Source organism: Eleginops maclovinus, chromosome 20 (genome assembly GCF_036324505.1).
Source record: "Eleginops maclovinus isolate JMC-PN-2008 ecotype Puerto Natales chromosome 20, JC_Emac_rtc_rv5, whole genome shotgun sequence".
In the NCBI taxonomy this organism is placed as follows: Eukaryota; Metazoa; Chordata; class Actinopteri; order Perciformes; family Eleginopidae; genus Eleginops; species Eleginops maclovinus.
In genome coordinates this window covers 12903466-12927318 of record NC_086368.1, presented here as the reverse complement: position 1 = coordinate 12927318, position 23853 = coordinate 12903466, and the positions used below count along the sequence as shown (strand labels likewise).

The following is a 23853-nucleotide window of genomic DNA, read 5'->3' as shown; positions in this document are numbered from 1 at the left end:
TTATACTGCCATAACAATGGTGTGTTTTAAGCAGGTAACCTGAAAATGTTCATACCAGAGGGCTGCAGCTGAGGTATTGTTGCAGGGCATTATGTGTGGAGGCATATAATCAAATCTTTCAATGTGCAAGTTAAGCATATTTTCCATTAATACAGTGTGAAGCAAACATAACATTGCTTGTGGTGTCTGCAGTTTCCACATTAGGACCGGCCAAGGTTTGTATTACAGCTTTAGAAGTTAACCCTTTGGGATGCATTCATCTCAACCATGACAAGAAAACTGGTTTAAACTTCACTTTGACCCAGAAAGAGACAAAGAGATGGGCCTTGTACAGTGAGAAAGCCTGATGGTTGAACATACATTGATGTTGATGCGTTATAGTGTCCGCATTACATGCTCAATATCAAAATGCCAGCTTTCATTCAAAGTGTTTACTGTGTAAGTGATCCATCTACAATGTAATGTACAGTGCATTACAGCTGCAGACTCAAATAATAATATCTCTCTTCCTTCCATCAGTAAACTGAACGATCAAACATTTTTTGCCAGGTGATTTCCTTCCATTGGCAAAGATAAATCAAAGCTGTATTATAAATGTTTTCACATCAGGAACGGATCAAAGGATTTGACCAGACTGCAATTTCTCTCAGTCCTATAAAGCCTTTTAGCCTCTTTCAGCTCATTGTTTTTTATTTTTACTTTTGGTCCGCAACTTTACTCTGTCTTTAACCGCAGTAGACAGACATTTTTTGGCTTTTGAAAAATGCCAATTCTGCTACCCGACAAAGTTATCCAAAATGAAGCAGTCGTCAGCTTTAAAGATGGATAATTTATTCAGAAGTTGGTGAAGAACAGACCAAAGCTTAAATGAAAGTGAACATTTTATTTATATTAGTCAGAAGGCCAGAAACACGACTCCAAGCTAATTACAATGTTCAATTTCTGCTGGACAGTTTTCAAAAGCAACTTTTTATGGAGATTTATGTCGCTGCTTACTCGGCATGTGTTACTTAGAATTTATTTTTCGTTGTATTCATCTAGCCAAAATATCCCATAAATAATACATGACAGCTCCCTTTCATTAGTCATAAGAAAGATGGGGAATAAAAGTATGTCAAAAGAGAAAATGCAAGAAACGGATGATTTCATTTTCAAGCATAACATTTGATGAAATATGTCAAACGTAGACATAAATATAATACATTCTAATATGGATGCTGCCTCTAAAACTAGCCGTCCTGCTCTGCCTCTCTGACCTTACATGGTTTTTTAGTGTATCAGTTTACAGAGCATTACATCACAAATGCAAACACTACCCATGGTAATCTCTTCTTCCTGTATGAATTCAGAGGAAGGTGGCAGGCAGACAAACAGAGGCTTTGTGGCACACTGATAAGACTCTGCCTGTGGTTGGTTGTTTAAGGTACATGCTCTCCCAGCCAATCCCTGCCAGCTGAATGTCAACCCAGGCCGGATCAGACACGTAACACACACTGTGGCCAGATGCCCTGTGGACTTTAAAAAAACAAACATTATATAATTCATAAATCTACTTTCAGGGATCTTATGATACTTAAATAGCTTATGAATATACATTACATATTTTCCCTGTTGACTGTGTTTTAGCTGAGGAGGTGATTAGCTTAGCTTAGGATAAGTACTGGTAACAGGGGAACAGCTAGCCTGGCAGAGGTCAAGAATGTGCCAGCATCTCCAAAGCTCATCCATTTTTGTTTGTTTAATCCATAAACAAAAACGTTTTACAACATGACAAAAGTGTTTTAAACTTTGCACACGAGGACTTTGTCAATACCTTTTATTAATATGCAACATTTTGCGCACAGTACAACAATCAACAGGAAAACGATAAATATCAGCTCATTGCAATCATTTCTAAAGAAAGTTTTACAGTATTTAATACTTTCTGTATAAAAATAGGAATCATTCAGAAGTGAGACTTGTGAAAAGCATCACATCTGAATAACAACTTAACAAGATAACAGTGACAGTCACATCTTGACCCAGATAAATCTTATTACACTAAAAAAAACATACATATTAACATATCTTTCAAGTTCCTTGCTATTGCTAGTCTTACATTGTTCAGACCTCTACCCTTTCATCATTCATCCCTCCATTCACGCAGAAAGGCAGCATCATCTCTGGTAGCTGCACGTCCACGATCGAGGCGTCACCATCTCCCAGAAGCTGTTCTGTTGAGACAAAGCAGAAATATCGTTCTAAATATTTTAACATTATCTGAAATCCTTTCATACATTTCATCTGTATGATTTAACATCCATACATCATCACTTAATAATCTAATTCAAAGGATGTCAGGTCTATTTTTAGACAGCTGTTAACTGTGTTAAGTCATTGTGTGAGTGAATGACGCGTGTTTGAATGCTTAAGCTGGTTGTCATAGTAGAATAAGTATGTTAAGTACATCTGTGCCCATCTGTCAGGCAAATCCCTTACATCTGTGACTTCATCAAATGCTTGGGGTTGGAAGGGGGGTTTTTAAAGGATGAATTACTTGTCAGATTTTTACAAACATACCTTTTCTTAACACATGTGGCTATCCTCCATGGGCTTATGTTTGTAAATTGGGTAGGCCCTCTCTTTGAGAACACATTTCTGCTATTCACATGCCCACACTATGCACGTAGTCTGTGTGGTAACAGACGCTCAGGAATGACTAGAGATAACAACAGACTACAAAGCCAGGATTATAAAACAGTGAAAGCAGTTAGTTTGATTCATGTGGTTTCTGGCGTCTGACACGCAAAGTACCATGTGATGTTTTAGTTTATTTATTAGGTTTTCAGTTTGTTCACCTTCTGACCTATTTTTCTTTTAAAGTATTGCACACATTGGGGTCAAAGTGTAGAGACTTCATTGTATTACAACAACTTACATTTGAGCTGTTTATGTATTTTTAGCTTTTTTTATTTAAAGGATTTAGATGTTGTTCAATCATGCTCACTGAGCTTAATCACAGTCCACTAGGATGGTTGTTTAAACCTTCAAATACCATAGTAAAAAACCTAAAATAATTTCAGTATAGTGTAGGACAAGTGTTGGCTGGTAATGTTTTTACTTTGTCAGTCTGTGTCATCATGACGTAACGTCTTTAGAAGTCTGTGTCTCTGTGAACATATTTTGAGAGATCCTTGCTCCTGTCAAATTTCATAAAAAGTAAAGCTACCCTTAAAAAGTAGAATCAATTTTCTAGAACAATATTCACATGTACTGTATGTGGAGCACATACCTCTGTCCGAGGGCAGTGTATCTGAGCGTACCACTCCTGGCAGTACAAACACACCTGGACGCCCTGTCCGAGGAAGAGAGACGTCCACATGATGACGTTGAACACAGGGCTCTGTCGCTTGTCGTTCATGGCAAAGTTGAACACCACTAAGAGAGAACAAAATAAGTAGATGTTTTTATTGATTTTGTGTCAAGGTTATCTGGAGTTAAACTAACAGTTTATTTGTGTTGTGGCTGAGGTGTGTGCTAGTAAGAACAAGGGCAAACAGTAATAGCATGAGAACAAATAAAACATTTTGTGAAATGACTTCTGAGCTCAGAGGAAAAGGACACAATGCACAATATGAGTTGTCTGCTGCAAATAGCTTTTAAATGTGTGTATTGTGAATAATTACTGATTTCAACTCTGAAGGCACAGTCCAGAATGTAGATGGGGACATTTACATATTTTCAACAAGCTGTCGTATTCAGAGAGTGTTTTAAAGGATTTGCTATTGTGACTTAGTAATGAGTTAGACATAATCATATTTGTCATTCTTTGCTTTTTCCATCTTATTTTCTTCCTTATTTGGAAAGGCATGTTTTTTATCGGATGCTTTCGTCAAGCAGCCTGGTCAGCACACCAATAATGTCAAGTTATTATCAATGTGATAGAGATAAATATAAAGAGATAAAAGAGATAAAGATTGTTCCTCAAATACTTAGTATAACCATCACCTCCAAAGACGGCGAAGAGAAAGAACATGACGGGATAGAAGAATCCAAAGCCTATGGCCAAGGCGTACTCATGGACGACAGCAGAGACGATGAAGACGGAGAGCATAGCAGCTGTTCGGAATTTCCTCTTCGACAGCTGCGGGGATCAGAGAAAGGAAGGGTCTGGGTTAGAGGTCAGGCGGGCTCAGCGGGGGAATTTGTCTCTAAATTACAGGAGGAGTGTTAAACTACTATAAGGACTTAACCATGTGATATTGCTTGTTTTGGGAATAAAGACAACACCAATTGTACATAGTTTTGTAGTTTTATCCATTGTATTTCATGGTAGATTGCTGTATTGACTCACCAAGAGGAAGTCTCTGTATCCGTATTGGTAGAGCCAGTCATGAACGACCACATTCCAGGTACGGTAATAGTTGGCGAAGGACGTCGAGTTCCACCAGTCCTAGGATATCAATGCAGAGTAGTAAAATGAGTGTGTGTGTGTGAACATAAAAACAGATTAGAGAAGGCTTCCTTCACTTCTAGCATCTAGTCAACTGAAATCACATACTGATTGTTATGAAGTTAAACTGGTGAGAGCCAAACCTGTATGATCTTCTTAAATGAAATACAGTATGGCTTTAAAACTTAACTAAAGCATTAGTTTGTAGCACTGAAGACAGACAATGCTTCCAGCTGCTGTTGAGGTTTGCGCTTAAATGTAGGACTAACACTGGAACAATTACAGTGATGTTGATATATGTGCATTGCAAAAGGTTTAATATAATTAATAACAAGGTGTTGCATCTTCATTTCAGGTTTCTAGGCACCACACAAATCCTTCTGACCTAGCCTCACTGTTATGGTAGATAAATCATTCTTAATCATAACATTGGACATGCAGGAACACATCAGTCAAAGCACCTGAGTATAAAAACTATGTCACAGCTTGTCCAAGAGCAAACTCTAGCCTAGATTATGAGGATGGAGAAGTTTTAGGGACCATCAGGCCTGTAATTTTACTTGTCATTAATCACAATATCCCCACATGAAAAACACAAGCACATCCTAAAATAAGGTGCTTATAGGAGGGATGATGCCAACCAAAATCAGCCAAGACACACACCTTGTAAAACATTCTGTCAGCGAAACCAAGGAGCTCCCCGAAGAGGTTGAGCCAGCAGTGCAGGAAGGCGAAGAAACACAACAGGAGGAGCATTATACCTGAGACAGGGACAGACAGAGAGAGGGAGTTTTTGACGGACGCTTTTATTCTGGGCATTGCTCCCAGCTTTCTCAGAAGAACAGTTACTTTACACTGCTCTTAAATCAGCCTATACTCAAAAAGCCATTCTCTAAAAGAGAATCGTAGATATGCCAGGCTTTAATACCTGTATTTGATTGCATAACAGCATATATTCTTATCACTGACTTCAAAACACTAGAGACTTGTTTCCTCTATTCCCATAAGTGAAACATTAACCAGCGTTGACTCATGCAGATAAGAGATGTTAGAGATTTTAGTGTTAGTGTTTTTAAGTGTTGTTAAAAATGAGGATGGACTTTAAAGTATAAAGTAGGAAGTACCTGGTAATATTGAGTTGAACACAGCCAGGACCATTGTTCGTTTACTGAAAGGCTGTTTGGTCTCAGGTCTGAAGACAGGCACACAAAGGCGGACCAGGATGAAGTAGGCATAGAAGAGGCATCCTAAAATCTGCAAATCAAGCATTATAAATTAAAAGAAATTCCAATATGAAGCACAACAGATAGTGATGTGACCTCAGACATCGGAGATTAAAGCTGTAGTTTATGATTGCTTTACGTTATCCCACACTACACGAGTGCTACGAGCAACCTATAGGTCATTAACCTCACTATACTTCATTTTCTTTCACAATCTAGACAATCAAGTTGAACTTACCATTCCAGTTGTGGTGCCAACATACTTCCATCTTATGTGGGTATTCCTGCAAAGAAAAGACAAGATGTTCTTACAAAAGTAAACTGTGAATGATGTACAGTACAGGTGCCATTTCTAATATTAAAAGTAAATAATGAGGGATCAGCAAAAGGTTCAAAAGGACAATATGTCTTACCGAGGATATGATTCCCTGTAGATGAGAGTCGGACAGAAGAGGAAGTACAGATAGCTGGAAAGTGTTGGGAATCTGGGGCTTTCTCCTGAGAAACAAAGACATTTTAGTGAGTATGACCATTAAAGTCAGGGGTCCAGTTTTGAGACCTAAAGTAAAATATCTTATAGCAGTTGATCCAGAATGATTTTTGAAAAAATGGGTTTGGTTTGAAATAGCATATTTAAGGTCATTTAATTTGCCTTGTTTCATTATGTGGCACAGTACCAACCATTAACAGCTCCCATTTGTGAACGCTTTAGCTTAACGGCACTTGAATACCAGGACCTGCTAAGAAACGAGTGCCTATAAATTGAAGCTACAGTGAGTTTATCACACAATCATTAGGACATTAAACAAAATGATCTGCATAAAAAACCTCTAATGTATTTTGCTGAACATCAGATGTAGTTCAGTCGGGCTCCAAACCTGCAGTTCTTTAATTTAACATAACTGTTCAAAATATGTGTTAAAAAAAACATATTATCAACTCATTCCAAAACAAATGTATTTTACAGAAACGTTTATTAAGTTGTTTTCTGCCAGTTTTTACTTTTTTATTCAGGAGTATGCAGTTTTAAACTGGAGGCCATTTACTGTAATAACTACTCATGTCTTCTGCTATGCAGTCAGAGAGAGACACATGCTTCACCACTAACACACTTTTATGACAGGGTCTCATAGGATTGCACATATTCAATGTTATTTATTGCATGTGTGTTTCAGCCTGTGTTGTGTATTCATTGTTAGTTTTAAATTCAGCATGAATCATTGGGTGGTAGCCTGCCGAGGTCTGTGGGAGTCATTTCTCTCCCATGTCTGAGAGTGTCATCGTGAGTAATGATTCAGGCTGAGGAGTATATACACCGGACATCAATACAGTACCTTCCTTTGGTATGTTCCTCATGATAACAGGACCGGTTTCTCTTACGAAAGAGTAGCTCTTCATCAGGAATCGAATCTGCGAAAAATTGATAGGTATTACGTGAAGTGAAACACAATGCATCAATACTAATAGCTTCACTGTCCGTCTTTATCGCATTAATTGACAAGGTGTGTGCAGGGAATGACCTCATCTTTGGGGCCTAAATGTCATGTACTGCATTTGAACGTATCGACCCGATGATTCATTATATAGCTCACTTCTGTAATTAATTGTGAGATCATAGACCAAAAAGAGAACTATAGCACAACAGGTGCCATTTAAATAAAATGGTTTATCATTTCAGACACCCAACTGCGTTTCTGACATGATGGGTCATTAATCTGCATACAACAGGGAACCAGTTACTTTATGCACAATTACGTTAAGTAAACACATTGAATTATGCATCAAAAATCAATATCAAACTGTTGATATGTGGTATGGACAGTACCAGAATTACAAATAGATTTAATGGTTCCAGGTCAGATGAGGATAAGGACCGGGTTTCCCAAAACCACATAAGCACTGAGATTATCTTTCTCCATCCAATGAAGCTAAAATGATCGCAGGACTAAGACGGTTTTGGGATCCCAGGGCCAGTGTGATAAGGATGAAAAGGTATTACAGTGTACACCTGTGATCATCGAACGTTGGCTGCATTGAGATCGACTTTCTGTTTTGGTGATTTTCCAGCTGGAACACTCCCACCTCTCCATCTCTGGCCAGCAAGCTTTTCTTCTAACAATGTTCCCGCTGATGGCTGCATTTATAATATTGATTACCAATGAGGATCATTTTATCTACAGTGCAGTGTGTTTCGAGCACATGTTCCTAATAAAAAATGTTATGCTGAGCGGCAGTTCATGCTGCAATAAAAAACCCTCTGATCCTCTGATCATACTGCAGGAGTTATGAAAAGGATTGAACCTTTGGTTGTTTACCTGTATTTTCTCAGAGTAAGCACCTACAACTGTAAACACTGACCTGCTGCTGGTGGGAAATCACAAATGAAATGCTCTTGTTAGCTGTTTGTTGTCAGCTGTTTAATTCATACTCACAATAACTGACTTGTTAATGTATTATTGTTTAGCTACAAGTCATCTAGCAACATCCAATCATGTTAATAAATGTGTGCTAATTAGCCGCTACAATCTGTGAGTTCTCACTTGTTCTCTGTTAACTGTGGATGCAGCCACGGCTCCCTCCCACACCCATCCCTCCACCTTGTGTGAATAACATTTGCTACCTTGCTAACCTCTATTCATCGTGTGTTATCTCTGATTCAGTAATATTCCTGCATGTGTCAAAGGGAGATTAATTCCTCGATGCTGCTTCGATACTTTGAGAATTTCTTCAAGCGTCTTTTCCTCCAAAAGCATTTTTAGCTAAACATACTTTAGTTTATGTGTTTAGAGCAGATTATATGTAAACTAATGCAAGATTTTTGAGGGCTATGCTAATATATCAACATTTGACCAAACAATATACATGAATCAGCCAAAACTCACCCGGTATATAAAGTTTTAGAACCCCTTTGAATTTAGTAATGAAGAATGAAGATATGTCTATAGACGTTTGCTGTTAATATCATATAACCCCTTCAGTGCACTCTGATGGACACATTTGATCATGGTTTATAATTACTAATTTTTATCATTTCTGTACTGTATTTTTTTTTACGAATAAAACAATCCCAATACATCATATCTCTGCTATATGCACATGTATCATGAAGGCTTTAGTCCAAAAGTGTTGTACACTCTCAATAAAAGAAAAGGCTGATATTCCTCAAACAGACACTCACCTGCTCCAGTATCACAATAAACCGCGAGGCTGGTGGCAGCTGGTACTGTACAACCACAAAGATGGGGAAGAGTCCCAGAACGTAGGTCTGCGCTACAGACAGGATCAGGCCAGTGCCGAGAGACAGCCCCAGCTTAGAGGGGAAGCTGTGATACAAAGATCCCCAACACATCAGCGTGAGGTAGGGGACGAGCAGGGTGTAGAAAAACATCACAGCCCAGGCCCAGACGACCGTGCCCAGCTTCCCAAAGGCGAAAAACAGCAGGTCGAACTCCAAAACAATCCTGGGATAGCATAAAAAAAACAAAACAATCATCAAGTTAAAGGTGTGACAAAGTTATTATAAAGAAGAAAATAAGTTGAAGATTAGAAGTGGTGCGCTCTTGTTTTAGCGTTAACCATTTTAATTATATCAAAGCTTGACTGGTTTTAATAAATGTGGCGCACAGTTAAATGCTTTTGAATTATTTTCTCTGAAGCGACCCGTCTGGTGATGGCAAAAATAGATTTAAAATAACCATTGTCTCTGTGCAGCATGTCAAAGGGATGGTGCCATTCAACAGGTCAAGTTGAATATTATTACATTCAACTTTTCATTCATTTCTCCCGATATTAACATCAATGTTAAATGTGGGTCGAAGTGTAATTGTTTGCACGCAGATGAGTTTCCCATTGGAGGAGAGCAAGAATTAGACTCACATTCTCGCGTCTGCAAGCGAATCATTACTGAGCTGCCCAGAGCAGCAGCAGAGATACTCAGAGGGATTGATTGCTCTATCTTACTGCTGCCAAACGGGCAGAGAGAGTAGGAGGAAGGGACACAGTAAAAATAAAAAAGAACATAAGAAGTTTTAAATGCTTTGGGGTTTATTGAGCTTCTATTAGATTGAGTTCAGGGTCATGGAGTTTGAGAAAACTCATGCACACACACATGCACAAACAGACACACACACAGACACATGCACACACACCTGCCCTGGTCGATGAAGTCCACAGCCAGTGTGCTCAGGCAGAAGATGAGGAGTACGGCAATGAACATGTGGTAGATGGTCCTGATGTGGTTGATCTCAAAGAGTTCACTGATGAAGAGGAGGATGAATGTTAATATCTGCTATACAGTACATGTTTGAGGATTATTTTTAACATAACTTTGTACACAATCTACATGCAGAACTCATATCTCTGTAGACTCAAATTGTCTGTCATAACAAGTTGCATAACTCCTCGCCCACACAACATGCATATATACCGAACATCTGTGGGTATGGTATATTAGAGAGAGACTTTTATCCAACGGAAAATGATTCAGCAACTACTTTGACAATCAATTTTAATTTCAAAGCATGACACAAAACGTTTGCTGCTTTTCCTTGTCCTATATGATCATTAATTTAAAATCTTTGGGTTTTGTAGGGTGGCCGACGGGTGCAAACACGCTACAAAGGCCCAATACACTTCCATTAGGAGAAACCACTGCAACGTCAGAAACGATGCAAATATAAAAACACAAATATGCCAACTTTTTTCGTTGCAGCGTTTTGTTTATGCAGCGCTGTTAGTAAACCATTTGCATGTATTGTCAAGTTGGTGAAGATGTTTCTTAATTTGCATGAGTTTTAGCATAGAATTTCAGACTTACTCCAACAGTGAAGGCCTGGCCACAAACACTTTGCCGTCATCCGTTCTCTGAGATCTAAAACGAACGACACAGAAAAATTCAGAGACACACATTTTACTAGAGTTTGTCAGAGGATAAATACATATCTCCAAAATCAATAGCGAATAATGTGTGTAAAAGTTGCCCCCTGTTCCTCACCTGGGTGCAGATTTGTTTGTTGTCTTTCCATTGACTGTTGGCTGTATTTGGTTGAAAGACTGGACGGATTCAGTCAGAGCTTTGTCCAGTAAATCACTGAGCTGACCCTGGACCTGCTCCAGGACTTTCTCCTTCACACTCTGCAGGACGACACACAGGAAGGAATACATATTTTGACTGCAAGCCAACTCTTTTGAAACACATAAGTAAGTTGCATCCCACATTTTGTACACTTACAAATGTTATGTTAAGCTGTATCCCAACAGTGTTAACTTCTATATTTGATTACCCCAGATGTTTAAGACAAGAGAAGTGAGAGCATGATCAAGATACCCCAATTTAATATACTGGCTGGAATTTAAATGATGTGTTACCTGCAGTGATGGGAAGTGAGTAATAACAGATAATGTTGTTACATAATTTAACTACTTAATACATTTAATTGTAATCAGTTACAAGTACGTACGAAAACTTTGCAATTAACTAAAAGTTACTCATTAAAAATGAAGTAATATGGAAGAATGTTTAATACCTTTTGACAGAGTTTGACATAAATCACTTGAGTACTGCTATAAGTTTACCCTGTTTAACATTTGTTAGAAAGCAGCAGTGGTGGGCCGTCAGGGCCAGCAAGGCCTTCTCTGCTGGCCTAAACATCATCAGAATATAAATTAAATTTTGATATATTTTTTCCACAAATACGTATTAAATTATTCCCCATAGTCTATTCTCTTCATTTTATAGCGTTCGTCTTGGCTGCGCTGCTTCCAGCCTCAGAACGAGATTTGGAGGGCTGGCCTTTATGTTAGAGCTTTTATCCAATCATATTTCAGCCATAATGTGTTGCTAGGGTCAAAGAAATCTGCCCTTAGGCCTTCAGAATCAACAGTGCGGGCGGCTGTAAGCTTAAAGTGAACGCAAACAAAACTGTGGCGTTAACCAATCAGATTTCGAGGTGGCGACAACGGGCCAGCTAGCAGGCGTATGCTAACGTTAGCACGTGCACATCTTCTGATTGGATACGCACTATTGAGAGGCAGAGCTAGGCAGTAGGCAGAGCCATACAGTCTATTAGACTAGACGGGATGTACCCAAAAAGTGAATGTAAGGAGCATTTATGGGTACAAGTTGGGAACCGGCCTACTTTACATATTTCAAGGGTGCTGAATCCAAAAAAAACGGTACCCGAGCGAAATTTTGAGTTTTTGACCTTCTAATTTGCATATCAAAATGGCCGCCAAACTCCCTATCTTGCTCAGTCGTTGGACCATTTTCCCCAAGTTTTTTTGTAAGTAGGCAATCAAAGATGATGAATTAAGTGTCTAGATCTATAGTCTGGGGTCAGAGCAAGGATATAGTGGAGGCTCAGTGCCTTTTTTATGTATATATATATGCAAAATACCAACTTTTAAGGTGAAATTAAGCATTATTTGTGTCATTTTTTAAGGCCGACATAAATATTCAGTCAATATCACTCTTAAATGTTCCCAGTGTATATATGATATGTGATGTATTCCATATTACATAATAACTAAGAAAAACACCATTGCAAGTTGTCTGAGAATTCATTTTTTTATGCAAACAAAGCATAATGCTCTTAATTCAAACATCGAAAAACCCAAGTGAATAGGGAAAAAAAAAACATGAAACTTCCCTTGAACAGTTCTACAGATCACATCTTGTTTCTGTATATTTTCTTTCATGTTTCTAGCTGAATTGCTTTGCTTTCATCTGTCTTCTGTAAGTTCCATAGGTCACTTGTTTTGGTAAATTGTTTTTATACCTTTCTAGTTTGCTTGTGTGCCATTTGTCTTTGGAATTTCATTTTGATTAGTATTTCTTTCTGCAGTCCTTTTCCAAGTTCTTTGGTTACCCATTGCCTTGGTATGCTTGAGGACTACAACTCCACATTTAAACAAGGACATTGGTCATCACTCTGACATGTACACATTGCAGTGCATAACAGCCCCGATTTTCGGCATTTGCACTGGCGTGTTGTGCATTGTTTTTTACAGGCACACCTGATCATTTCCAGGCAACTTTCAGGTATTGGGTTCTGTGACATAAGAATGGGCTGTAGTCCTGAATCACCATCTTTCCATCCCATGTCCAAGGGTGAAGGAAGCTCAGGTGTGGCATAGTGAGCATTTCTCCAAACCATTGCCTGGTAGTGTACTCTCAGCAGATGGAAGTGGAGCGCATCGCTTGTAGGCGGCATTGCTTCTGGTTTACCTGTCCTGGAGAAAAGTATATGCCTTGCTGCATCAACAGAGTCTGTTTTATGCACATCATATATTCTGCAGACAAAAGCCTCTGAAGATCTTTGAGTCTCCTCCGTGAGATCACCAATTCCGAGGTTGCTGAGCAATTGATGGTGCATTTTCCAGACTTTCCATGATGTACTTTTGGTGTGACTTGCAATGTATGATGTGGTATCACAACCAGTTAGTGCATGAAATGCTACAAGGCTTGGTGCTGAATCCTTTGGCAGTTTGTTAAAAACAGCATCAATTGGTATATATTGTGGCTTCCTTGTGGTACCAGACAACAGCCAGAGTTTTTTACATGCTACGTGTGGGAAATGGGAAACGAGAATCACAAGTACATCAGTGTCTCTAGATGACACGACTACTGTGTCTGACTGGCAGTGCACTGCATGTAATACCAATCGGGTATCTGCCTCTTCGTGTGTGGCTCTCAGATGAGTCAGGTTGGTTGTTGCTTTTGATGACCTAACCTCCGTCTCTTCGTCTCTGAACCCACCAGCAACTACTATCTCTTTATCATCCGGTGCCTGAGCACATAGTTCTTCAGAGAGTAGATTGGCAAGATCAGCTTTGTTGTCAGGGAGGGACAGGAAATTGGTCCAGTTTTTTGGAAGAGGCACATCACGACCCTCAACAAGTCGTCTGATTGGTTGAGCTGCTTTTGTGCGTCGTGTCCTGGTAGCACCCTTGATGGTCTCTTCTCTGTATCTGTCAAACACAACGTCTATCCTTTTATAGTAACATCCTGCTTTCAACACTGCTCTGACAAATGTGTCGGCCAGATCCCCAAATGTTACTGCTTTGTCTGGCTTTCCAAGGGCAACCACAAGTGCCTGTCCATCTATGATGAGACAAGATGACATGTCGGGAAGTTCAATAGCCTCAGGACAGACTATGTCTTCAGTTAACTTATTTACTAATACAGACTTGTTTCCAGTGCGAAGTGTCCCATTCATTTCAGCAAGGGATATGGGAATTGGCAGAAGCTCGTGTTTTAGGACAGCTGGTAAGTCAACTGGACGACCTGCCTCATAGGCCGTAACAAGGCGTTTGAGAATGTTTCGGTCAGCCTTTATGACAGTTCTGTTGTCTTTGATTTTAGGATTTTTGGCCACTTCATACAGAGATGCAAATGTTTTAGCTTTGCTCTTATGTAGGGTTGCATGGATTGGGACCTCTGGTTTATCTTTGTCCTCAGGAACAATCATCCTTTTCTCAATGAATGAATTCACTTTTTCTTGTCCTAGGTCTTTGGCAGAAAGTAATGAGCTTTGGATAGCCTCTGTGGCAACGTCTTTCGTGGCGAGATTTTGCAATGAGCCTGAGGAGACTGAATCAAACACCTTGAACCCTTTGAAGACTAAAACCAATGCCATTTCGTCTCTGTTGTCTCTCTTTTCACGGGATTTGGTAGCTTCATTGTGGACGTAGGTTTTCTCAGGTGTGTTGCTGAACATCAAATGTGTCTCTTCTGCTACATGGGACCTCATGTTGTAGGAGAGTGTCCATCTGGAAAGGGCTGAAGGTGTCTTAGTAATGCCAATGATCCCCCCTCCTTTTTTCCCTGTTCCGTTGATCCACTCCATTGCTTGGTCTGGATCGACCTGGTTGAATCGTTGATCGGACCGCTTCACAACAAAGTTGCCTCTTTGGAACTCAGATAGTACAGGTTCTGGGAGTTGGTGCATCTCAGCAATATACACTGGCCCCCATCTTGCATAGTTCAGGTGGTCATATCGCATGAAGTACGGCAACATCCAGCTGAAGGAGTGAAGATGAAGCTCCCAGAGTCCATCACGCTGAGCTCGTGTAAACTGCAACAGTGTTGAGACCATATCCATGTAGTTCCACCAGAAGACAAAGTTGACATCTTCAGATTTACTTGCGATGAAATCTTTGAGGAGACTGTCAAACTGTTCCTGCTTCAGATATGTTATCAACTGAGGAATCATTTCAGGATTTTCATCAGCAGCCATAGCAGAGATCTCATCATGGCATTCCTTGTTTGATTCTGCAGCAAACGCGAGGAATGTTGGCAACAAAAGCTGCCATAGGGCCTGCAAGGTCAGTTTGTGAGCTCTCATACCCTTGTTGTATGCTTTCCCTGACATGACAAGCATGACAGCACCCTCCCCCAGCAATCCACTCTCCAGCCACACTTCAGCTAGACCAGACCCAGCCATGTGATCTCCGATAGTCTTTAGGAAGTTCATTGCAATATGAAGTCCACCAAGCCGAGGGATTAACTTGCCCTGATATTCCTCAACACACCACTTCAGTTCCATGAGCTTGCAGTAAAGAGCTTGGTCCACTGTTATGACTGTATGCTCCTGGCCAAAATGTGATGATATTGCCATGCACCTCTTCACAACTGTATTGAGCGTATCATACTCATGAGCTGGAGCAAGGACTATTGGCAAATATCCTACTGCTGTCTGCTCTGGTTCCTTTGACGAGACTGACTGATTGAAAACGGTCCAAGAAGGTTTGGGTTCAGAATCCTGACGTCGCAGGAAGAAAGCCATGTCTGTTGCTTGTGCTTGTTTCACACACTCACTGTCTCCTTTAGGTCTGGTAAACCAGGTCTTGTTAACATGTGATGTGAATACTGGCTTGGGTCCTCAAAGGGTCCTCAGCGATGGGACTGACCATGCTATGTACTGATCTAAATATTCAACTTGGTACGTTTCATGGTGGTCTCTTTTTGAATATTTTTCCCTATTCACCTGGGTTTTTCCCGTCTTAGAATTTAGAGAACAAATGCTTAGTTTGCAAAAAAAAAACAAAAAAAAACATGAAATCTCAGACAACTTGCAATGGATTTTTTTCTTTGTTATCATATAATATGGTGTACATCATATGTCATATCAACAGGGAAAATTTCAGAGTAACTTTTATTTAATATTTATGTCGGCCTTAAAAAATGACACAAATAATGCTTAATTTCACCTTAAAAGTTGGTATTTTGCATATATATATACATAAAAAAGGCACTGAGCCTCCACTATATCCTTGTTTGACCCTTGACTATCGATCTAGAAACTTAATTTCCTCATCTTGATTGCCTACTTACAAAAAAAACTAGGAGGAAATGGTCCAATAACTGTGCAAGATGGGCAATTTGGCGGCCATTTTAATATGCAAATTAGAAGGTCAAAACCTCAAAATTTCACCCGGGTACCGGTTTTTTTGGACTCAGCACCCTTGAAATATGTAAGGTAGGCCGGTTCCCGACTTGTACCCATAAATGCTCCTTACTTCTTATAAAAGGCCTTTTTTCTGAAATCCGTCTAGACCAGGGGTTTTCAACCGGTGGTCCGCGGACCCCTGGTGGTCCGCGGCGGCATTGCATGTGGTCCGTGACAAGAGCCTATGTTGATCAGTTCACCATTGTTTTTTTTTAATATAAATTCGCTTTGATATTTCAACACATTTCCAGAATACCGTTACATATCGTGAAAAATATGTTTAAAATAATATAAAGGAAATTCAAGCTGACAGAATGTAGCCTTGCGCCTATCCAGTCTATGGTAGCCTGTGATTCGCTAATGGTAATGAGTTGCGTCGCTAACCTCACTTATTATTCATTACGTACAGTCTTGCGAGCAAAGTTGACACACATTTATAAGCATAGCCGACGAGAGTATTTTAAGATAGGTTGTAGTACAGCAAACATTTGTTACATATGTACTAGTCTAGCTATATATCTAGCACCAATGGATCGTTTTGTAGTGAGGAAAGTGCCAGAGGGACAGGCTGCCATGACAGAGGGTCAGGCTGCCACGACAGAGGGACAGGCCGCCACGATAGGGCAAGGACAGGCTTCCGAAGCGTCAACTTCGCAAAAAAGACGAAAAAGAAAATACAATGAGGAATATGTTAAATATGGATTCACAGTGACGACAGACAGAGCAGGAGAGGAGGTACCACTGTGTTTCGTATGTTCAACAATTCTCTGTAATGAAGCTATGAAGCCGTCGAAACTTACGCGGCATATGGAGACGCATCACGTCCACTTGAAGGCCAAACCCGTTGAGTACATGCAACAGATGTTGCGTGATTTCAAAGGACAGCAGGCTACCATGAGGAAGAGTGCAAAAATAAATGAAAACGCACTGAAAGCATCGTATCTGGTCGCTCTCAGGGTTGCAAAAAGTAAGAAGCCCCATACCATTGCAGAGCAGCTTATATTGCCAGCAGCCATAGATATGTGCAGAGCTATGGTAAGCGAAGAATGTGCCAACAAATTAAAAACTATTCCGTTGTCAGACAACACAATCGGAAGACGAATTGGGGAAATGGCAAATGATGTCAAAGACCAGCTGATGGCAAAACTTCAGACAGTTCTGTTTTCCCTTCAAATCGACGAGACGACAGATGTTACTAATGATGCGCAACTGTTAACATTTGTGCGATACGAGGACAGTGGCACTATGTGCGAGGAATTTCTTTTTTGCAAACCACTGCCCGGGCGAACTACCGGTGTAGAAATATTTAAAGCACTGGACGATTTTTTCACGGAGCACAATATCTCGTGGCAGAGGTGCGTTGCATTATGCAGCGATGGGGCCCGAGCCATGAGTGGCAGCAAGACTGGACTGTTTGCGCATGTAAGGAGGGTGGCTCCGGGGGTAATTTGGACACACTGCCTGATTCATAGAGAGGCTCTCGCCTCCAAAGATCTCAGTGTTGAGCTCAGTGGTGTGTTTGATGTCGTTGTCAAGACGGTCAACTTCATAAAACGAAACGCATTGAATACACGCCTGTTTTCATCCCTATGCCATGACTTGGGAAGTGAACACAGCTCTCTCCTTTATCATTCAGAGGTGCGTTGGCTGTCTCGCGGCGCTGTGCTCGCCCGTGTGTTTGAACTACGCGGAGCTATCTACGAGTTCTTGTGCGAGAAGCATTCTGATCTGGCTTCCAATTTCAACGATAGTTACTGGTTAACTAAGCTGGCGTACCTCACAGATGTTTTTGCAGAGCTGAACAAGTTGAACAGCTCCATGCAAGGGAGAGATGCAAACGTCATGCAGCTCTACGAGAAGCTCGACGCATTTGTGAAAAAAATGTCAAAGTGGATCGAACGAGTGGAGAGCAATAACTTGGCGATGTTTCCTTCAGTTGAGGAATACCCTGACAGCACTGACATCAACGACACTATATGTGAGCATTTGAGGAAGCTTATGCGTCAATTCGCAAAGTACTTCACTGATTCGGAAGAGTGGCGCCGTGACAGCAAGTGGATCCTGCTCCCATTCAGTGACGATGCATCAGTAGGGTCAAGTCTGACGGCTGTGGAAGAGGATAAGCTGATTGAGATGTCCACAGACTCTGTCAGGAGGCATATGTACGACACACAGCCCCTTGTTAAATTCTGGATAAGTTGCCAGACAGAATTTCCACAGCTTGCTGCAAAAGCAATGAGGTGTCTTTTGCCCTTTCCAACCACATACCTGTGTGAGAGTGGTTTTTCTACACTGGCGTACTTAAAGAATAAGTACAGGGCTAGGCTTGATCCAGAGAATGACATGAGACTGTCTCTGTCTACCATTTCGCCACGAATAGACAGGCTGTGTGGACTTCACCACGCCCAGATATCACACTGACAGGTAGGCCTAATTCTCCCATGTTTTCACTGTTACGACCCTGGCGGGTTTAGGCCCCGCCCTGTGTTAATGGTAAGCATGTTCTCTCTCCCTGCTTTTCTCAATCTCTCTCTGCTTTTCTCAATCTCTCTGTCTCTACAGCAGGTGATTGGTGACAGGTCTGTCCTGGCTGGGTTATAAAAGCCCTGACCAGCCAGCAGTTGAGGCTGCCTTGGTCTTCATTTGTTGGATTTTGGTTCTCCGGTGTTGTTGGATTTTTGTTCTCCGTTGTTGTTTTGTCACACACCTAGACTGACTTTGCATGACATTTTTAGTTACTTTTCCCAATACTGAATTGCACAACACTTTATTATTCTTTGTTCTTTCTTTAAAATAATCTTTAATTTAATTTAATTTAATAAATCTACTTTTATTATTATAAAATCTGCGTGGCCTCTCTTTCATGTTTCATGCATTGAGCTATGCATGTAACACCAAATACACACGCGCACGCGCAGGCACATCAGTGGGCCGCGGATTGCTTTCTAGTCCGAATGGTGGTCCCTGGGACAAAACCAGTTGAAAACCCCTGGTCTAGACTATATGGGCAAAGCTAGCAAACAGAATTAGAACTTGAGCGAGCTAATTTGTGTAGATTTCTACAAGCTATTTTTTTCAACCCACAATGGCTGAAGGAGGACAAGAGATCAATTTGGTAGAAGATATAATTACAACGCCATTTTCAAAACGAACTTTTCAAGTAAAGCTACACATCTTGAAAAGGGAACGACCAACTCCAACGCTAGCGAGCCTAGCACAGCAGGGAAACTACGAGCGGTACCCCTGGCTCACAGCCTCCGAGAGGCACTGCAAATTGTACTGCCGGGAATGCCTGGTATTTGCAACTGATCGATTTGGTGTTTGGAGCCACACTAAATTTGCAAACTTGAGTTGTCTAACCAAGGCAGCAGCGAGACACCAAAGCACAGCTGGGCACTTGGAAGCACTGGTGCTTTTGTAAAGCTTTGGGGACACCCGAGTGGATCTACAGCTCAACGAACAAGTGCCCAGGGAAACGGAGCTCCACAACGAAAGGGTGAACAAAAATAGGGAAATATTGAAAGACTGATTGATTGTGTCCTGTTTTTGGGTAAACAGGAACTTTCATTTAGGGGACACGATGAAAGCGCCGAGTCCAGAAACAGAGGAAACTACGTGGAGCTTCTTTCTTTTCGTGCTGAGAACAACACAGATTTGCATTACCACCTGTACACAAACAACATGTTTACTGGGACTTCAGGCAAAATACAAAACGACCTGATTTATGCTATTGCTGAAGTGATGGGAGAAGAGATCAAAATGAAGATTAAAAAAGCACCCTTTGTCGCTGTTATGGTGGACGAGACGTCAGATGTGGGTAATGTAGCACAGCTGGCACTTGTCCTGCGTTATGTGACGGACACAGGTGTCAAGGAGCGGTTTGTCAGATAATCTGATTAATTAAGTTAACTGTAAATATGCTGATGTATTCATTATAAATGCTTCAGAAATATTAATATAACTCTGTTGTACTTGACTATGTTAAGGTGATGCAACGCCCGGTTATACTGCGTTTCTGTCTAAATGTATAGTTTGTAGAGCCATGGCGTCATAATGATGGTATTAAGAGGTGGAATAATTCAGGTAGGACTGTGTAGGACATCACTGAAGGCCTAGGTGTGAAATGCACGGCCCGCCACTGTTAGAAAGTAATTATAATCAAATGTAATAGGTAACATTACTTTAAAGAAGCAATAATGTAGTTACATTACCAACACCATTATGAAAGTATTTACCTGTGCATGTTTCTGCCACTGTTTTAGATCTTCTTCTAGCACATTATTACGGTTTCCAGCTGCTGAGAGAAATGAAAAGTTGAATCAGTCAAATATTCTGTACATATTACACATGGATTAATATTCAGAGAGAAACATAGAAGGAAAATAAAACTGTAGAATATATATTTGACCATACCAGGACCGGAGAGCTCCTCTGACTGATGGGTCTTTATGTTTCGATGCACCACTCGGTTAGGTGTCTCTGGAGTTGTCATGGTTAACACTGAATGAAGCCACAACACCAAGGACTATCTTCTGTATCTTAAGAGGACAACCTGTAGATACACAGTAAGAGGTGCATCTCAATAGCAAAATAAATGATAATAGCAGTTCATTGGGTAACACATTGTGCAATGAGATTGATTAATACTGCCAGGCGCACGTTTGCCAAATCTAGCCTTTTTTTCTTGTTGGTCCAGTCAGGAGGGGAGAACATTACAGCCATAACGGACCCTGTGTCAACCTTACTAACTACAATTTAGATACAAACATAGTTAATATCTCTGATAAATCTGTACAGGAACAGTGCCCTCCACGGACTGACTCACCCCAATAAAAGATGTTTCCTCTGCTTGAATAGCTATGACACAACAGGACAGAGGTACAACATGTTCAACACCTACAATGGAGGGCAGTGCAGCAAAAGTTTTCCACCCTACCGTATGTGATTTATTGTGAATTTACCCATGAGGAGGTATACAGTACAGTAAAGCTTGCCGAGTTTAGAATCTCAAGCTATAAATTAATAGATTAAATTAGGTCACAGGCCCATTGCTGGCAGGTTGCCTCATGTCCGATAAGATTAATATTCTGGACGAGCCTCAGTCTGGAGGAACTTTTTTATGTATTCTCAAACTTGAAAAGTGCATTAACTGCTTTTATGCATGCAAGAACATACATGGGGTCAGGGGTTTTGTACGGTAGTTACCTGAAGTGTTTTTCCCTACCAAGAGTGTTATCACCATAGACTAACCTTAACAATGTAAACACTTGATAAAGCGGTGTACCAGTTCCCAGAGTAAATTCACACTCTATAGATAAGATGCACAGAAAACAGACAAAGAGGTGAAAGACACAGTGACCTCATTTTCTAATCCTTGCTGTTTGATCATCTCTCACAAGAAATGTCAACACAGCAGATAAGTTTTGCACAGATTAAACATTATGTGCCCTCAGATGACGAGGCTGCAGAGTCAGAGATGAACACAAATATGTTTTTAAGCAGTTCAACCCTAGAGGGTGAAGAATCAAATTTAGGAATCAGTCAGACTCTTTTTCCTCTTGCCCACTTGCAGCCCGTCTTACTGATTTTAAGAATGCCAAGTCATAATTCCATATTCCATAACTCAAATGCTATTGTCAATCCCCTTAATATAAATGAATCATCTCATATGAAAAACATAATGCAAGTGTCATTTCATCACCATCAGGAAATTGGATTTGGGTTTATGGCTCATCTCCATATCCTTTGGAGGTTAAAAATCCAAAGACTTCGGGGAGTTTCAAAACATGTAGAGTTGTTATTTTCTTTTATGATGAAATAGCAAACTGCGACACACTACACAGCAGTGAGTTTTTTTTTTAGATATTCGTGTACATTTAACAGGTTTGAAATATGAACATTGAGCTTGGATTAGTACAACCTCATAATACATGTAATCATAATACATGTTCTTTAATTGGTGTCTCCATTACCACAGCTTCTTAAACTCAATATAATGTTGATGAGGATTAATATTACAGTCTCAGGTGGATAGCCGGAGAAATGAAAGCTACCATGAGACAAATTAAGACTCTAAAATGATCAAAGAAAGGACCATTTAATCACATCATGATATCAGAGGTCACAGCTGCATTGATGTATTGATTGAATAGTTACAATTAATAGTGACAATGAGCTTTATCTTAAGCTAGACTGAGAAACACTCAAGGATTGATGTGTGGAGGTATACAACCACTGTCTGAAGTCAAATTTCAAAAACAAACTTTTCAAATTGATCCCTTGTGTTATATTTACAGTTTGGTGGTTCATGATCGATCAGAGGAACTCCTTTAAAGACAATATTTTTTAGTCACATCAATTGAAAGAACTTTTAAAGTGTTTAAAAAATCGGAAAACAAAAAACCAAATATGCAACTTTGATGTAATACCTTTCTGTTTGCAGTGTCTACATTTAGATTTCAATCTGTTCCCTATTTGATCATTTTTCAAACTTAAATTTGTACAGCAGAAACTATGAATTCTAAGATAATCTTATAAGTGTCAGATGCCTGATACTTCCACGATAAACATGTGCTATTGTCTCAGGTTTATACTCACAGTCTTCCTGCCTCTGGCTCATGTAGTGTTTGAATCGATGTTACCTGCTGGAGGGAGTTGCCGGAGTGTTTTTAAGGAGGTCTGTGTCACTGTTCTTGTGATCTCTGTCCTCTCCTTTCCTCAAATGAATATTGCACTTTGCCCTTTTGGCTCCTGGCCCTTGGCAGGACAGGTTCCCCTTTCTCCTCCTCCTCTGGATGTATGAGGTCATGCAGCAAAAGTGGAGTTTGTCCTATTGTCTCATTTATTCCCAGCAAATAACTGTTATCGCAATACTTATTCATAGCATGAATTTTATTATTGATTTTTTTGCTCTTTCCACTTAGCAGAGCTTGTGTGTGGAAAGAAACCCAGATATCCAGGTCAAAGGTTTTCTACTATACCGAGTGAAAGGCACAAACATCGATTCTGGCTGCTTTGATTTCAAATTTCAAAATGTATGTCACTTCCGTGGTTTGACCTTCCTTCACTATGGAGCTAAATCTTATGCAGAGTTTGACACTGCAGGACTTCTGCAGAAAGATATGTGTGTCTGTGCTCATCTCAATCTCATTTTAATACGAGGACAAGAGGACGGTGTTGAAACATCATTGTGTTATTTACAAATACATATTATTCTTTTTTATGAGGGAGGGGATGATAAACTCAACCTTTTATTAAAAGCAGAGTATTTCTACACTTTTATGTCTCAAAGGTGCAAAGGGGATGCATGAAGATGAACTTTCAGTGAAAAATATACATGTTCGTAAACCCCCCTCACTGTGGAAACATGTTTAAAGAATGTAGCTGTAAAGTATATTAAATTCAAACACAGAAAGACCCGTCATACATGGTTCATTGACACCAGACATGCCAGACACATTGTTTTTGGACACTGGATTCTGCGAGACTTTGAGATGTGAAAAAAACGTGTTTGTTTTAGGACATTCGCCCAAACAAACTGGTTGTACAATCAGTGTGTTGTGTGTCCTAGTTTACAAAGAGTTTACCTTGGACAGTAATTAAAACAAACCGGGTCCTGTGTGCTCGACTTGGAATTGTTCATGGTTGGCGTCACCGTCTCACTGGTGCCTCGTGTTGTTACTCCTTAACAGTAAATCAATGCCTACAATTTAGTTGAATTGAAAAACAAACAGAATAAAACAGATCCATC

The 23853-nt window shown here is 40.2% G+C and overlaps 2 protein-coding genes across 4 annotated transcripts; one reads left to right on the top strand and one right to left on the bottom strand.

The window, feature by feature from the left end:
- Positions 1–809: 809 nt before the first annotated feature.
- soat2 (sterol O-acyltransferase 2) lies at positions 810–22930 on the bottom strand. Of its 3 annotated transcripts, XR_010168225.1 has the most exons (17): positions 22701–22930; positions 20517–20655; positions 20339–20400; positions 10649–10788; positions 10472–10525; positions 9804–9911; positions 8834–9116; positions 6990–7065; positions 6069–6153; positions 5894–5939; positions 5557–5686; positions 5096–5193; positions 4334–4432; positions 3988–4123; positions 3272–3417; positions 2099–2213; positions 810–1515 (listed from the first exon to the last, which is right to left on the bottom strand). XR_010168225.1 is itself a non-coding variant. In XM_063911188.1 (16 exons), exons 2-16 carry the CDS (start codon positions 20593–20595, stop codon positions 2157–2159), a joined length of 1599 nt encoding a protein of 532 aa, XP_063767258.1. In that variant the 5' UTR covers positions 20596–20655; positions 22701–22930; the 3' UTR covers positions 864–2156. The 3 variants fall into 3 exon arrangements, 2 of the variants coding, with proteins under 2 accessions (XP_063767258.1, XP_063767259.1); XM_063911188.1 differs by having other exon boundaries at positions 864–2213; XM_063911189.1 differs by having other exon boundaries at positions 864–2213; positions 20339–20397.
- On the top strand, positions 16210–18861 carry LOC134883064 (protein FAM200A-like). Its single transcript, XM_063911177.1, has 2 exons — positions 16210–18527; positions 18666–18861. Exon 1 carries the CDS (start codon positions 16443–16445, stop codon positions 18522–18524), a length of 2082 nt encoding a protein of 693 aa, XP_063767247.1. The 5' UTR covers positions 16210–16442; the 3' UTR covers positions 18525–18527; positions 18666–18861.
- Positions 22931–23853: the final 923 nt, after the last annotated feature.

Coding starts and splice junctions, on each gene's coding strand:
- LOC134883064 (XM_063911177.1), top strand. CDS start 16,443: ATGGTAGCCTGTGATTCGCTAATGGTAATGAGTTGCGTCGCTAACCTC.
- soat2 (XM_063911188.1), bottom strand. CDS start 20,595: ATGACAACTCCAGAGACACCTAACCGAGTGGTGCATCGAAACATAAAG. Junction 10,789..20,338: donor AGTGGCAGAAACATGCACAG/GTAAATACTTTC, acceptor GTCGTCCTGCAG/AGTGTGAAGGAGAAAGTCCT. Junction 10,526..10,648: donor ACAAACAAATCTGCACCCAG/GTGAGGAACAGG, acceptor CGTTCGTTTTAG/ATCTCAGAGAACGGATGACG.